The sequence below is a fragment of the Alexandromys fortis genome, unplaced genomic scaffold, assembly GCF_014885135.2.
Source record: "Alexandromys fortis isolate MF-2015 unplaced genomic scaffold, M_Fortis_MF-2015_v1.1 scaffold_29, whole genome shotgun sequence".
NCBI classification, from domain to species: Eukaryota; Metazoa; Chordata; class Mammalia; order Rodentia; family Cricetidae; genus Alexandromys; species Alexandromys fortis.
Genome location: NW_026067891.1, coordinates 9,134,877 through 9,150,927, shown reverse-complemented (window position 1 = coordinate 9,150,927; position 16,051 = coordinate 9,134,877). Strand labels below are relative to the sequence as shown.

The window sequence follows — 16,051 nt, the reverse complement described above, 5'->3', positions numbered from 1 at the left end:
AGAGAGAGAGAGAGAGAGAGAGAGAGAGAGAGAGAGAGAGAGAGAGAGAGAGAGAGAGAAAATGATAAATTTGGCAGTCTGGGTGAGTGTTGCTCATCACGCAGCTCTTGACTAGGGCATCCGAAAGCATGAGCATTTAATAGCCCAGTTCTCTCTAACTTAAGGTTCTTGTGCTTCCTAGATGTCATAGAAAATGGAACAAGTGTTTCAAGCATATAATTTGTTCCCCATAATGCTGGTGGGGAAGAATAAGGCAGGGATTTTGCCGCAATGCAGAATGGAAGTCAAACATCCATTTTAATGATTGAGCAAAAAAGCAAAAGCCAGTGGAATGCATTCCTGCAGGTTTTCCTTTCTTCCTTCCCTCCTTCCCTTCCCTCCTTCCCTCCTTCCCTCCCTCCCTCCCTCCCTCCCTCCCTCCCTCCCTCCCTTCCTTCCTTCCTTCCTTCCTTCCCTCCTTTCTGTTCTTTATTTTCCCAAGCATATTTCCCTATTGAGTATTTGGAATACACCCCGATCATAATTGTTTCCCATTCCTCCTAGGTCCGCCCTTCCACCCTTGTGCCCCTCCCCCAAAAGAAAAGAATTTATCAAGGTCAGTTCGTGCTGCCCAAACACTCATTGGAGAATGGTCAAATCTCAGTGGCCAGGCCCTTAAGGATAACTGAGGTTTCCCCAACATCCCCACCAGAAGCCATCAACTGTGAAGAACTGCAGCTCAGCACCTTTCTGTTTTCACTTGGTGGTTTCTGCCATGCCTGCCTGCCTGTGTATTCTGGATATTCACTGCTACCTTGCTACTTCAGGAGAATCCATCTTGTTCTTTCATCCTTGGATGGGAGTGTTAATCAAAGCTCTATAGCAAAAGATATCAGGGTTGGGATAAGGATTAGGTCAGGATCAAAGGGGGACAAAGAATAGTAATTCTGAGAAGCTGAATAGTCCCCCTGACCAACCCGTCTGGGTTTATGAATTGCAAGTAACTTGGAGAGTCAATGGAAAGAGATGCCTGCTAGTACTCAAGAAAATAACTATTATTTTAAAAAAATTCGCATTTATTTAATGTGTTTGTGTGTGCACAAAGGCATGTATGTGAAGGTCAGAGGACTAGGAGTTGAACTTAGTGTGTTTAGTTTGGCAGTAAGGACCTTATCTCCTGAATCATCTTGCCTGCTCTTTAGAACGTTTTTGTGCCAAATTTTAGGGTAGAGAAAAAAAAACTCATTAAAAACAGACAAAGAAAACTTTCCAATGTGACAAATGAAGAATTGGCCATTGAGAGGTGAACCTAGATCCATAGTAAAGAATCCACCACCGTGTAAGCACTTCAAAAGAACAACGGCTGCAGAATATTCCATCCCCACAGATGCTTTCCTATTTATTTCAGGCATCAGAGCTGCGAAGCACATATATTTATGGAAAAAGAAAGCTGAAAAAGACATCTTCCGACACCATGAAGCAAATGTCACCCATGGAACACTCCCTAAGCAGTCAACACAAAAACGCTTCCCTTCAAGCAGGAACTGGATGAGACGAACCGATTGGAAAGCTGTCCTAGCATGTGTCATTCCTTAAATGAAGCAATGACACCATATGCCCTGGAATGATCTCCAGTGTTTGCTTCATTGGCAGGTGGCACTGGGTGGATGGGTCTGGAAGCCAGTGAAACGAGCCATAGGAAGAATGCTGAAGCAAGCCCGTTTTCCAAGACAGTTGTGCGCTATATTTATAGTATCAACGGTTTAATTGAGAAGTTTGGTACTAATGATGCCAACACAGCTGGCGCATCTTCAATTTAAATAGACACGACTCGTTTGCAGACATAACTAGCATTTGTTTGCTCAACGACAATGTTCATGAGCACCGAGCAGCAACTTGGGCCCACATGAGGTACCTCAATGGTTGTGTCAAGACCCGAATCTGGATGGCGATGTGCCTGTGCCTGAGCAAGAAAGTACTGAGCAGCTTTAGACATCCTTAGACCAAATAATACGTCACGGAAAAACTGTAAAGGATGCTCAGCAGCTACAACATAAACCTGGAAGTAAAGTTAGTTCAGCGTGAGCACAGAGACTGAAGACGGGCTTCATGCTGGAGCTTTGTTTTAATTTTTTTCTTTTATTTTTGAGATTATAATTTAATTACATTTCCCCTTTCCATTTCTTTCTTCCAAACATGTCATATACCTTTCCCTACTTTCTCCTTTTACTAACTGTTATTGCATGCATAAATGAATATGTCTATGCATACATATTTCTAAATATAACCTAGTGAGTTCCTATTGTGCTGCTTGTATGTTTCCGGGACTGACCATTTGGCACTGGGCAGCCAATTGGTGTGCTCATTCCTGGAGTTGTTATTAAGGTGGTTGCAATACATAAAGAGAAGACACTGTGCTGTCATCAGAATGAATTTACTATGCCTAACGCCCTGGTTTATGGAGTGCTGTATTAACATGAAAGGAGCATAGGAGTCTATCAGCACCACACCCACCGAAAGGATTCATCCAAGTGTCTTTTTCACAACTAAAAAGTCATGTGCTTTGTCTTTATGACTAAAGACAGACTTTAAAGGATCGTTTTTCTATCCGCTGTGTCTTTATTATGTGTATATATACATTTGTGCTCTGTGCATGTGCAGATGCATGTGTGTGCAGGTTCCGTGCATGTGTGCATGCATGTGGAGTCTAGACAACAACCTCAGGTGTCCTTCCTCAAGCAACATCATTTTGTTTTGTGAGACAGGGTCTCTCGTTGACTTGACGGTTGCCAAGTTGTCTGGGCTGCGAGGCCGGCCAGCCTAGGAGACTCCTGTCACCTTTCCAGGGTTGGGATTATAGGCATGGGCCAACAATTCTAGATATTTTTACATGGGCACCGAGGATGAATGCTGGCCTACGTGTCTGCATCTCAATCACTTTATGACTGAGGCATCCCTCCAGCTCCTGGAGTACCTTGATTTTGATAACAAAACCTAGAGGCTGGGGCATCAAGGGCATGCTACAAACTACAGACTAAAGACTGATCACACTGTTTCTAAAGTCAAACAATTCTGGGGTGCCTTGTGTTGTACCAGGGGCCTGGATGCATCATAGTCTACTCTCATTTCTAATCCAGAAATATTTAAATTTTAAACATTAACTTACATTACATTTTTTTCTTTTAACAGCCACACATTGTAATTAATTTGGTTGTAATCCACAGAGTTCTTTCATGAGAGCAAGAATTCAAGTGTAGAACTTTGATGTAAAAATACTGATGTCTCTAATCATAACTGCCTATGAGCCACAATTATAAACTTGGCAGATAAAGATGACATAACCTTCTCCTAAATCAAGGCAGTAAACTCCAACTGCTTGCCAGAAGATATATGAAATAAAATATACTTACTAAACACTCTCTAAGATGAGCAAGAAGAAGCTCAAATACATTGTTCCATGCTTGCATCTTTGGGGTGAACCTGTGCTACTCAGCAAATTTGAAGCCAGTTTTGAGTTGCATGGTGAGAGTTTGTCTTGAAAACCAACAAAATAAAACAGAGCAAATGAAAATTCAAATATGAGGGGATGTGAGCGTAAGTGCTGTCCACAGTGCCCCTGGCAGACCTCAAGAGGCACACAGTTTGTGCTGAGATGAGTAACTTTTCAGTTCCCCTACTGAAACATCTGGAATAAGTGCTCCTAACAACCGCACTAGCCCCATTCACTCGCAGAGCTGTGCACGATTTAAAAGGAGTCTAGCTACTGCTTTGACTATTGTAGCGTGCACTGCTCTCCCAAAGAATGAATACACCCCCTTCAAAGACAGCATGCAAAGAAATGGAATGTGAAGCCCAAATCGATGTCGATTTGGAAGAAGTGCCCCCTGACAAAGAAGCAAGTGGAGAATATGAAACACACAGTGAGGAGAGGCAACCATAATGCCCATCTCTCTGGAAAGGTTCAGAAAACACACATTAAAATACACCACGAGCTGCCTCTTGGCACCATTAGGCAAGTGGCTGCTGTGCAAAGCATGGGGAAGGTTTCGGCACTTGGAGAAGTGGGGAACTGCCACGTTCTAGGCAATTTGGAAAAAGATGGTACTTTGTGTTGTGTTATGTTCTTGACATTGAGATTTCTGTGCCTCGGTTGAACAATAGAGTCAAAGGAGGCAGGAGGCACAAAGATCTTTGTGGTTTTCTCTGAAACAGTCCTCATTTAACCCCGACCCAGCTAGGGGACAGAAGACAGAAGCAGAAGAGACTGCGGCAAAGAAAGATATTGTCTCATGGTCAAAGACCTCACGGTGGCTAACTGAGTCTAAAACATGGCTGCTTACAGTAAAAGATCTCAAAGAGGAAACTGTGTTGAATCCCCTAAACTCCACCGTGGGGAGCCAAGCAGAAAGTTCCAGATGCCTCTCAGTATGGTTCATGCTGCTAAATGTATCAGATAAGAGAATGGCTTTGTGACCACCAGTGTTCATCTTAGGAAAATGCCATTTCTTTGAAATAGCAGTTGTAAAAACCAAAGAGGATTCCCAAGACACTACAAGTGGTCCATGAATCCATATGGTCCAATAATTTTTATAGATGAAATCCACACCACACAAAATCCACAGAAACTCTTTAACATAGGCACAGATGTTGTTTGTGATAAGTAGAATTAATTTCAGTGTTCGTGAACATATACTACGTTCCCTTAACTGACAGATGCTACGGGTCTATCTATCATCACATCAAATCAACATCTTGTTAGCTAGCTGTGTGAAAATTCCGACTCAAAAGAAAAAAACAAAACCAGTGTTTCTGAAACAAATAGATTTCTATCTGGGTTTAATATCAGGTAGCATGACAAATGACAAGTTCTTTCTCTGGGCCATCTGCCCTAACCCTAAAGGACCGAGAGATTCAGACATTAACATACACATCTCATCTGTGTGACTTCCAGCTGCGAGTATTTTGACTACTTCTCTGACTTAGCCCGTAGCCTCAGGTAAAGTTCAAGATAATCAAAAAGTCCAGGGAAGAAAATAGACCCTTAAGGGTGAGAAGCTGGGGTTGGCTGACTTGCATGTCACCATAAAAGAGTGTAAGAATGGTCATTAAAAGACTTCAGCTCAAAGCCAACATCCCCGTGACACTTGATGAGTAGAGACAGACCGAATAGCAAGACATCCCCTGGCTTGACATGGCAAAGAGAATAGAACTCCTCCAGCTACCCATCAGTCAAGCTGGGTCCCACTGCTTTGCACACACTTAACCTCGACTCTCACTTCGAACGCTCTGCACTTTTCAAAGTCATCTTTGACCTGAGAGTGCCCGAGGGTATCTTCGTTCTGCAAGAGTTAGAGGGCTTAACTCAAGGTTATTACCAAATGAGAGAGCGATAAAAGTGCGAGAGTTGACCTTTCCCTCTGAAATGTCAGGTTTCAAGCCTGGGTATCTAAAATATTAGGATGCCTGCTCTGCTTTTGTGTCACACGCATACTTGATAAGCATCGTGTGTGTTAAGGAAATAAAAGGTCCAAGCTCACCCCCGCCCCGAGATCACGGAACCCCCGAGTAATGAACCAGGGCTTCATCTTCATGCCGAGAATAAGATGAGCTTTGCTCACAGTGAGGCATCTGACCTGGCCTCTTCTTGCTGCTATTGTGATATTTGCAGCTCGCCACAAACTCTTGGAGGAGTCTCCAAGCAGCCCACCTTTGTTCGGAGTCAAATGTAAAGGATGTAGTTCTTTGGTCTAATGCACACATGCTTGCTGCCACTCCTGGGGTGTCATGGATATACAGAGGAACTACATCCCCAAACACAAAACATTATCTGAGCTTCATCAAAGCTATCCTGTGTCACAGCTGAGACCAATTAAGTGGTAAAGCCCTCCCGTCCCTGGGTAGATTCTTCAAACATCTTCGAGAGAAATAATAAGGGTCCTAGTGACCTGGGAGAAAGCAAAACTATCCTTTATCTTCTCAGGGTGAGTGGTGGCTTCTGGCTGGCTCTGTTTCACCATGATGCCTAGGCCACACTGCCCTTTGTCATTTTTGGTAGCATGACAAATACCCTTGAACCTTCATCCAGGAAATTGTATACTACAAGAATCAAATCAGATTTAGAAACTGGTAGTTTTTGTTGTTGTTGTTGCTGGTGGTGGTGGTGGCAGATTTTGAAGACTAAGCTTAATATAGAACTAGCCATTCCCTGCAGCTGCAGTGCACAGTGCCTGGGGAAAGATGGGGATAGAGTCACTCACAGGTCATGGCCATCCTTTTAGGTAAGCAGGCAAGGGCTTCAACACTTGTTTTAGTTATAACATGAGGTCCTGGGCTGCTGGATTTGTGATCATCAATGGACCTTTTCATCAGTGGTTTATAGAGGCAACTCGTTAGAAAATGGCCAACTGGCAAAGCACACCCCCCCCCCCCCCCACACACACAACTAAAACAAATAAGTGGCTCCTGCCACCCCTAAGGGACTCTAGCCACTATAGACCCAGGTATCAGATACTAAAATGCCTTTATCTTACAAGAATATTCCATCTTAGAATGATGAGTTGACAGAACTCCCAAAAAGAGGGAAACTGAGGACAAAGGTAGTACTTACACCAAACATTTGTCGGAGGTCTGGATCCCGGAACCGGAAGGGGATGTTGGACACATGCAGCCGCTTGGGCTGGGACTTGTTTTCTGTAGTTTCCGAAGGTTGTGTCTGGGGCTGGCCATCAGTTGGTGCCGCATCATCTGTCTGCTAGAGGAATGAAAGGAAAACAAAGAACCTGTAAGTTCCCTGTCCCAATGCCCCCCTCCCCATTCCCCTGTGTGCAGGATGGTGCCAGACAAAGCTTCGAAGCTGTTTGCTTTTATATTTAATAGCAAAGTGTATGTTTTGAGCATCCACTGAGTGTCCAGCCACAGATCTGAGATTCCATATCAATCAAAGCAATCAAAAGTCTCTGCAGTATAACTCTCACAGTGGGAAGGCATAATAAAAACAAATCATAAGTAAATGTAAAGTTTGGAGGGAGGAGACCAACAATGTGGGAAAAATAAAGGGAACAGAGGCTAGGAGGGGCTTGGGGCTCAGGGTAAGTAGTGCAAACTTCATCAGAAAGGGAGTATAATCATTAAAAGTAAGAACATACATCCCTTAATGCTGTTCGAATTTTTATGCTATTCATATATAAGCACTGAGGCTGTACAGATAAAATATTAATAAATGTCAAAAATTTTTAAAGGCCCTTTAGTGATTTGTCATTCATCCAGAGAAGCAGATGATGGACTCAACTTTTTCTTAGGATGTTAACTTAGCTCCTGCATTGTGCAAATCTATGTGGTCTATTGCCAGGGACCCCATTAGATCATTTAAATTTCAAGTAAATGGGTTTGCTTGCATTTGTTGCAATTGAAATGCTCAATAGCTGCACGTAGATAGTACCTATGTTGGAAAAGGCAGAAACAGAATGTTCCCATCTGTACAAAAGCTCTGCTGGGCTATGCTGGTGTAGATAACATAAGGTCATTAGCCCAGCCCATTATTTCTTTTTATTTTCCTCCACACATGAATAATTAGGATACCACGTTATTACTCTGCTACTTACAATATAGGCAAGAATTAAGACAAAAGTCACATTAACTGTTGCAGTTGTGGACAGACACCCTGTTTTTCTGAACTTTCTCTGCAATTAGCATATTCAGCCTGTAGGTGGCAGTAGAGCTGTCCACTTAAGATACATACTTCTTTGAGATTACTGTTGAGAGGTCTTTGCCAAAGCTGAAATTTGTGAGCGAAGACTCATCCTCCTCTATTTATAAGCAATTTAGAAGCCTATAACTAGGACAGGCAGCCAGGTGTAAAATAATAGCGCTTAGAGGCGACAATCTTACATGGCGAAATGTAACAGAAACACCCAAACAACAGTAGCACAATTAGCAATTTTCCCAGCGTCTCTCTGGTGCACTAGGGTATTTTATTTGCATCCTCCTTCACACACTCTGAATTACATGTTGACATCAGGAGCTCCTGGTGCCTTGCGCACAATTCATCTTCAGTGACTTGGTATCAGAAGCCCTACCAGATGACTTTGCGAACTTTCAAGTGTGGCCCTGAAAACCACGATATTTTGTCAAAACTGTGAAGAGGAAGATACTCTAGGAAGAGGAGGAAAACCAAAACCAATTACAACACAGTGGCTCTTTGTGGGTGTGTGACCTTTAGTCACACTAGCCACCGGACATCCCAAGGCACACCAACTCTGGCTTGGAGAGAAAGGTACTAGGAGAGGCTTAGGGGTCAGATTCTGTGCCAAGGGACTGCCCAGCATGTGCAATGACAGAATGATGTAAAGCGGGAGCCCTCCATTCTGGGGAGGCTACCTGGAGTCATACAGAATACATGGGAATGAGCAAGAGAGAAGAGTTCAGAGGTAGGTAAAGGTTGTAGACTAAGAGTCCTGTACACAAACACAAGTGGCTGTCAGAAGCCACTTCAGGTTGACAGTAGAAGTGAGCTGTGACCAGCATGCTATATGAATGGTAACTGCCTCTTAGTGATTGGCTGATGCAGTGGCAGACTGAAAGGGTGAATCACTATTAATCAATGAATAACAAATAAATGAGTAGATACCATGTTTGTCAGCTTCGAGCGCTAGTTAATGAATAGCAATGTAAGCTAGGGAGGAGGCTCACTGTCCAAAGACGAAGGCTTGAGTTTGCTGCTCCAGAACCTACATAAAACTGGACTCAGTGATGCATTCCTGGAAGCTCAGAGGTTGTTGTCATGTAAACACAGCAATGATGGGAGCCGGTCTCCAATAAGAAAGAGACATAAACTAACAACTAAAGCTGATCTCTGACCTCCACATACACATCAACACACACACACACACACACACACACACATACACACACACACACAGAGAGAGAGAGAGAGAGAGAGAGAGAGAGAGAGAGAGAGAGAGAGAGAGAGAGAGAGAGAATCATTCTGTAACCCTGAGACCCACATAAATCAGGAACCATGTTTTTCTGTTTTGTAACAGCACATTGGGTTCCACATGAGTGACAAAGAAATTACTTTTAAATCATGATATTGCTACTTTGCCAAGAGGAAGGAGGTTTCCGTGTCTTACCACAAGACCCTAAGTTGGCATAAGCAATGGCTAAGACCTTAAGTTTCCAGCCCATTTTCTCCACTGTATTAGAAATTGCTATGTGAATAAAAATTAAAACGACTTTCCTTTCCTCCCAAGAAAGGGACTTAGACTTGGATTTGTGCACAATTGCTGAATGGCTCAGTTTAATAAACCTAATTAGGAATTACAGAGATTATGATTAAACATATTAAATGATTAATAGCATTATGCTGCTCATGTAAAAATTAAAATTAATCATCTCTAGTCAAACAGGACTTTGGAGAAATCTTTGTGGTGTTTCCTTTGATAAAAACATACAATGCTCGATTAATCGTTTTGTGTTGTACACATTTATACAAATACCCATAAATTATTACGTAGGGATACCTATGGCTAAAAGTTTTTACTGAAAATATGTAAAATGAAAAATAAATCCAAATTGTTTTCAAACAAAAAAAAAGATTTGTAAGGGGGAGTAAAAAGGGGTGTCATCCTCTATAAAGTGAAAATGAACAACCAAAAGATCATTTCAAGCTGAGTGTGCCTATGTCCGATGGGACTCATTGTGCTACAACCAGGGCTATGGAATAACTCCATCCATGTGCAATCCCACTGCTACCAACCGCTAATCCAGCACAGGGCACCTACAGTTTGCTCATATGGGACAGGACAATAAATGACCTATAGCCTACAGGCTTAGAACAAGGATCAAAATAATAGGGGCAGATATAAGAGACAGTAACCACAGAACAAGGAGCCCCTCATCTTTTATACTGCAGCTAGAGTACTTGTTACTTTTAAGACCAAAAATGGACTTTTCTTATGTAGTTCTCTTGAATTGTTCAAGGAAAATATATCTGGAACAAATCTGTGCTTTTCTGTGTCCACTGGAGTTTAGAGCTGGCATATTGTCTACCTGCATTTGATATAGGCTTGGTGAGTAACCCTTGGCACTGTGGGAGTGCACAGCACCTGTAAAAGCTGACAGCTCCTGCAAGGAAATGAGGTCACTGTGGGGACTGGACCTTCACCTGCTCTTCTTTTGCTTCAGTATCCTGTTATCTCCAAATGAATGACCCTCTATACATTTCCTCAAAGTCCTGCGCTCTAATAACTACAGGCTGAAAGTTCTGAAACCACAAACAAGATACACCTCCCCACTGTAGAAGCTGCCATTCTCACATAGCATCGGGAGGCTGACCAAGACATCTCCGGGTTTGTCTCTGGTCAGATTATCACAAGTTTAATGGCTTAAAATAATAGAATATTCTCAAGCCGTAGTAATGAGGATAGAAATTCAAAACCAAGGTGTTCACAGGACCAAGCTCCTTCTTTCTTTTCCTCTCCTAGCTTCTGTGTCTGGGTAGCTGTTAGTTTGGGGATCTGTGACCTTCATCTGTTTCTGTGTTCACATGGTCATGTTCCCTGCATTCCTTCCTCAGGTCTACTCCAGCTGACTCTTCTAACTCGTTAGGGTTAGAAACCATGCTACGCAAGGATGACTTGAGATCATTACTGTTTCACATCTGCAAAGACACTTTTCCCCAGAGAAGGCCTCAACTACTCAGTTGACAGAGCTTACAACATCCCATGTGTTTGGAGGCTGCCATTCAACTACGACAGGCCCTTCATAAACACAAACTGGAAGAGCATATTCACTTAATGGCTGTTTTCCAGGAATGGCTATGTTATTTCTTAGGACTATCTTTGGATACTTGGACACTCTCAGAAGAGCTAGCCTCTAACAAGAGCCAACAGAAAAGAGAATGTTCTAGCCTGAGCAGAGATGAGACAGGTACCTTCCATTGACCAGGCCAGGCTGGCTACCTCCCCTTATGTTCTTGCTTATAGATAGAGATGCTTGTCCTTTCTGCCAGGGTGGGCAGCCCTATGTCAGTTTATAGAAAGTCATCAGCACTCTACAGTTTAGTCTGACAATGAATAAAATGGTAATTACTCCCCTGTTGTGGCTTTTTCTGATTAAGACAGTAATGGCTAAGCCCCCACTTAGCAAGCCTCATGTCACTCATGACCTTATGTCACTCATGATGGCCACCAAGAGAGCTTCATCTCAGTTTTGCTCTCAGCTTCTCTGGACCATGGACATATACAGCTCCGAGATCAAACAGCCTTCTACCCACACAGGAAGACTCACGGACCCTATGAATTGGAGATCCATTAACTCCAAGAGGCAGGTTGCTCAGAAGTGCTCGGCAGAATTTCTGAACAAGTGCGTTAAGACTCACCATGCCTGGTTCCATGTTGGCCCACTGCTGAACACCCCTTTCAGGAGGCAGGCTGTGGGCTAAAAAACATTTCTTAATAAACAAACTCCCCAGGTATTGGCACAGGTTATAAATGTTAAGAAAACACCACTGGCACTTTAATCTCCTGAAGATCACTTAGTGTTTCCACAAAGACCTTAATAAAGAACCGTGGGGCTCCCTCCGCTGTAATCGTTCCTAATTCAATGAATAGCTCTGAGCAACCCACGGTTAATCCTAGAGAAATTGGATTTTGATATCGACCAATCCAGGGATGATTGTTGGAGAGAATACACATAGAAATGGGCTCCTTGCAAAGTCTGTCCCTGCCCCAGTGTTCTCTTAGGTTACTTAGACACTGTAGAATCAACATGCACCCCCAGTGGGTACTAAGTAACAGGGTGTAGAAGCATTGGGTAGGGGCTGTTTATGGCTATCTCTGAGTTAAAAACCTCATCTGTCATAGATTAGTTGAGCTGAGAACACCCTACTGAACCTTAAATTCCCCAGATACTGACGAGCCCAGGAGACTTTGTGGCTCATGAGTGCTGCAGATGAGTTAAATCTAAGGATGCTTGAGCAAAGGATGGTAGATGTAAACCTACAAGAGAAATCAGAATTCAGAGAGAAATTGGAGCTCTTTACTGCAGCAGCCAGCCAAGGAGAGGGAACGGGCAACAATTAGAAAAAAGCAAGAACCAAGCTATATTTGGTGGGAATTAAAAATACATGTATGCATAACCCAGTACTAGATATAGCTCAAGGGTGCTGAGGAAGCACACTTGGGTAGCCCTGAACAAAAAAAATAAAATGTGGGCCGCAGATGTAATTTTATAATGTCTGGAAATCACATGTTTTTTAAGAGTGAAATGCAATATGAAATCAATCTTAAGCTTACATTCATTTTAACTATTTAAAGCACAGTATTGTGATACACCATCAGTGCAAAGGGCAGTTAAAGTATTTTTTCTGCACTAAGTTTTTGACATTCTGGGTCCAAATCTCAGGAGGGTACATTGATTTCTTATTAGAAATCTTTGATATATATTTAAGCTTCAAAAAATGATAGTTGAATATCCAGCTTTTTCACTTACAGTTCAAAAGTCCCAAATGACTGAATCAAGGGTCAGTACTTCCATTTAAGATAAAGTTTAATTAAATTAAAAATCTGTCCCATCAGTTTTAATAGGGCACTTTCAGATGCTCAAAGGTAACATGAAGATCCCTTAACGATGTTTCTAATCCCTAGAACCTGTGAAAAAGTTGCTTTATAGGACAAAGAAGTGGGAAGGATGTGGACAGAATTGAAGTCACTGATGACCTCACCATGAATTAGGTCATTCAAGAGTTCATGGGGAGGCTACTACAAACACAAAGACCTTCCAAAGGTCTTTAGAAGTAGAAGAGAAAACAGCTAGTGACACTTGACGGGATGTGAGAAGTCCACCTGCCATTTCCAGCCTGGGATGAGATGGCCGAGGAAGGACAGAAGCCCAAGAATTAAGGAACTGGAAAATATAAAGGTTCAAGAAAGAAAGGCCATCTTTATGGCAGGAGTTTTTTTTTTTTTCCTTTACCTGGTGATGCCTAAGCTGGGCTTCAGAAACTCAGGGGCCATTATATTACATGTGGATATTGGATCCAGTGTTTGCTGCAGAGAGACAGCGAGCTTAAAAACATCATCATCTACATGACAAATCACAGGTATACAACATATCCAACATTCCAGAGATTACATCAGTTTGCATTTTTGTCAGTGTGCGGGAGATAGTAAGAATGAAGACAGGGATTCAAGGGAGACAAGCAGAGAAGGATGGAGAGAGAGAGGGGAATGTAGAAGTAGGTATGGATCCCCTTCAGAGTTTGAGCCATGTTCTCAAAGGGGATCACTTAGCACTGTAGAGTCAAGAGATCTGCCATCTTTTAAAGAACAAGCATTGAAAATAACACGCATCTCACACACAGCTTGTGTCTCCAGAGCCTCTGTTGTCGGTGGCTCTTGCTGGGATCATGACTGCTATTATTTGTTACTATTTCTGCCATCACCTAAATATATGTTTCTTAACCCACTTCTGTGTTCCTGGACACACTGAGGCTAGATACCCTTTGCATAGGGTGTAAGTGTTGGGTGTGTGTGTGTGGGGGGGTGCGTGTGTGTATCCCAATACCTGTACAAAATCTCAGGAAGTTTCCAAGTTTCCTAGGGGATATGTAGATGCCATGTCTAAAAGCGACAGAGGACAGCCGCTTGCTTTTGCCATGCCCTAGATGGAGGCAAATAGTTGCTGACTGTCAGTGACTTCAACTGCTACCATTCAGTGGTGGTTTATAAGAAAACATGGAAATGGGAAAGAGATGGAGGGATTTGAAAGCTCTTCTCAGATACCATGAACTGGGAAGACGAAGCTCAGAGAAGTGAAGTTGGCTGTACAAAGATACACGGCTAGAACCCAGGAGGATTTTGGGCTCCACATACTGGCTTGTTTTCGGCCTGTCACAGCCTCTCAAGGGGAAGGCAAAGATGTTGCGGGAAGTCTGAGAACAGGACAGAAGACACGTACAAAGCACATGTGAAGGAGTAAGGATTCCACTGCAGTTTCTGTGCCGGAGCTCAGTGCTGTGGGCAGGACGAGATCTGTGCTAACCCAGTTGCTACCAAGCCAACGCGTCCAGGCTCCTTCAAACACCTCCTGTCCATCTCTCAAGGCTTCTCTTAGGCTCTTATTAGTCATAATTATTTTTAGTTTACCATAAAAAAATCTTTCCATTTTTTTCACTTTTAAAGATGCATTGTTTATTCATGTGTTTGTGAGCGAGTCTACAATGTGTGAATATACCCATGCATACAGGTGCATGAGGGGCCAGAGGAAGGTGCCAGATCCCCTAAGACTGAAATTAGGGGGCAGATGTGAGCTGTCTGCTGTAGATGCTGGAAACCATCCCCTAGTCTTCTGAAAGAGCAGCAAGTGTTCTTAATTGCCAAGTCATCTCTTTGGACCCCAGGCTTGAGCTTAACTATCACACTATCCTGGTGTGATATCCTGGATCTTCAAGATAACGTAGTTTTCATACACTCCCCTGGCACATAGTAGGCCTTCATATGGCTTTCCTGAGTCATTCTAGTCTATCTCTTTAGGTCAACCTATCATCTGTGTACATATTTCCTGAGTTCTGCTTTCAAGGCTTGGACAAGAACAGCAAATGGTTTCCCTTCCACCAGACTGGCGAACACACAGCATCTTTCTGCTCTGGCCAGTTCTTTTCTTCTCTATGTAACACTCTTCACACTGATAAGTAAGAACTATACTTCTGAAGAGCTTCTGCTTTTCACCGTCTACCAGTCAAGTTGTTTCTCACAAGGTGGAGAAACTTCTGAGAGTCTTACAGGCTTGATTTGATTAGGTTGACAATATTATCGGAGCAACAGTTGAAGGCCCAATGCACTGAATTTTGTACCAAATTGATTTGTGTAACAAACACTTGCTTTGTCTCTTCTAGTAGCCTGAATAGTTGGTCTTGATTCAGCCTGTGATGCTAGGTGCTGGGTGAATTTGAAGCTCTCTCTCTCTCTCTCTCTCTCTCTCTCTCTCTCTCTCTCTCTCTCTCTCTCTCTCTCTGCAGAGAGGAGCAAGGCCAGAGCAAAGGCTGGAATAATTCAATACATTGTGCTAGAAACTCAAAAAAATAATATCACATAGCTCTGCAATATACCTATTTGATTTGATTTGTAAACCTGATAAAAAAGCAATTGAAAAAGTTTGGGGGGGAATATATATGTTCTAAGCAAAACTGCAACCATATTGAATGTGTACAAGGAACCAAGGAAGGGAGGAGGGAGAGGTTAGAAAATCAGGCACATCCAATCAACTTCCTGCCTGCATTTAGAGAATGTTGCACATTCTCCATTTAAAATGGAGAAAGACTGCAAGAAGTTATTTTCCATTAAAGCAATAATAGCGTACCAGAGGATATGAATTAAAACCTATGCCTCTGGATTTCTCACAATCTTACTTCAAAACGGGGCTGCACAGAGTCTCCGAGCTTCCTGCCCTTTTCATTTTAGCTCTGTAGGCAAACAAATAAGTTAATCACATAGCTTTGGATATAGTTAATACCTCATTCCCAGTTCTGTAGGGCCAATTCTGTACCTGGGCAAGGCAGACTTAAGAAATACATTACGTTTCCCTGATCTCAAATACATTCAATGCTCAGCTCAAATGATAGATTCCTCAGAAAGAAGGACGGGAGGCACGCGACGGACTAACTCTAGATTCCTTTGCTCTTTTCATCCCCTGGAAATATAGGAAGAACGTGAAAGGCATTGGGGGCTCCACATCACTAGAGGACATGGATGTCAAGGTGACCATATTAATCTTCCCTGGCTGCTGTCTCATTCCCTAAATGCCAGTCTCATTGTTTGGGAAGTTGGACTTGTAAAACCAAGGATTATAGGTCAGTACCTTCTTGCTATGTCCTCACAGATCAAAGGGAGTATATCTCTATTCTCCCTTTTTTTTTTTTTTGTAGAAAAACATTAATTCCCTCATGGGGACCCCATCATCATGAGTTCATGTAACCAAATTACCTCTGCAACATCCATTCTCCAAATATCACCCCATCAGGTGTAGGGACTTCAATGTAAGGAAGGCACAGTAACATAGGTGAGGAGAACTCACA

At 42.7% G+C, this 16,051-nt stretch overlaps 1 protein-coding gene across 3 annotated transcripts in view; it reads right to left on the bottom strand.

Annotated features, from left to right (window-relative positions):
- The window catches only part of Rbfox1 (RNA binding fox-1 homolog 1), a 378,397-nt gene that overhangs the window by 116,620 nt on the left and 245,726 nt on the right, over nucleotides 1-16,051 (bottom strand). For all 3 annotated transcript variants that reach the window (XM_050134335.1, XM_050134319.1, XM_050134328.1), the window contains exon 3: nucleotides 6,587-6,730. In XM_050134335.1, coding sequence (XP_049990292.1) covers nucleotides 6,587-6,730 — 144 coding nt within the window. The remainder of the gene's footprint in view (nucleotides 1-6,586; nucleotides 6,731-16,051) is intronic.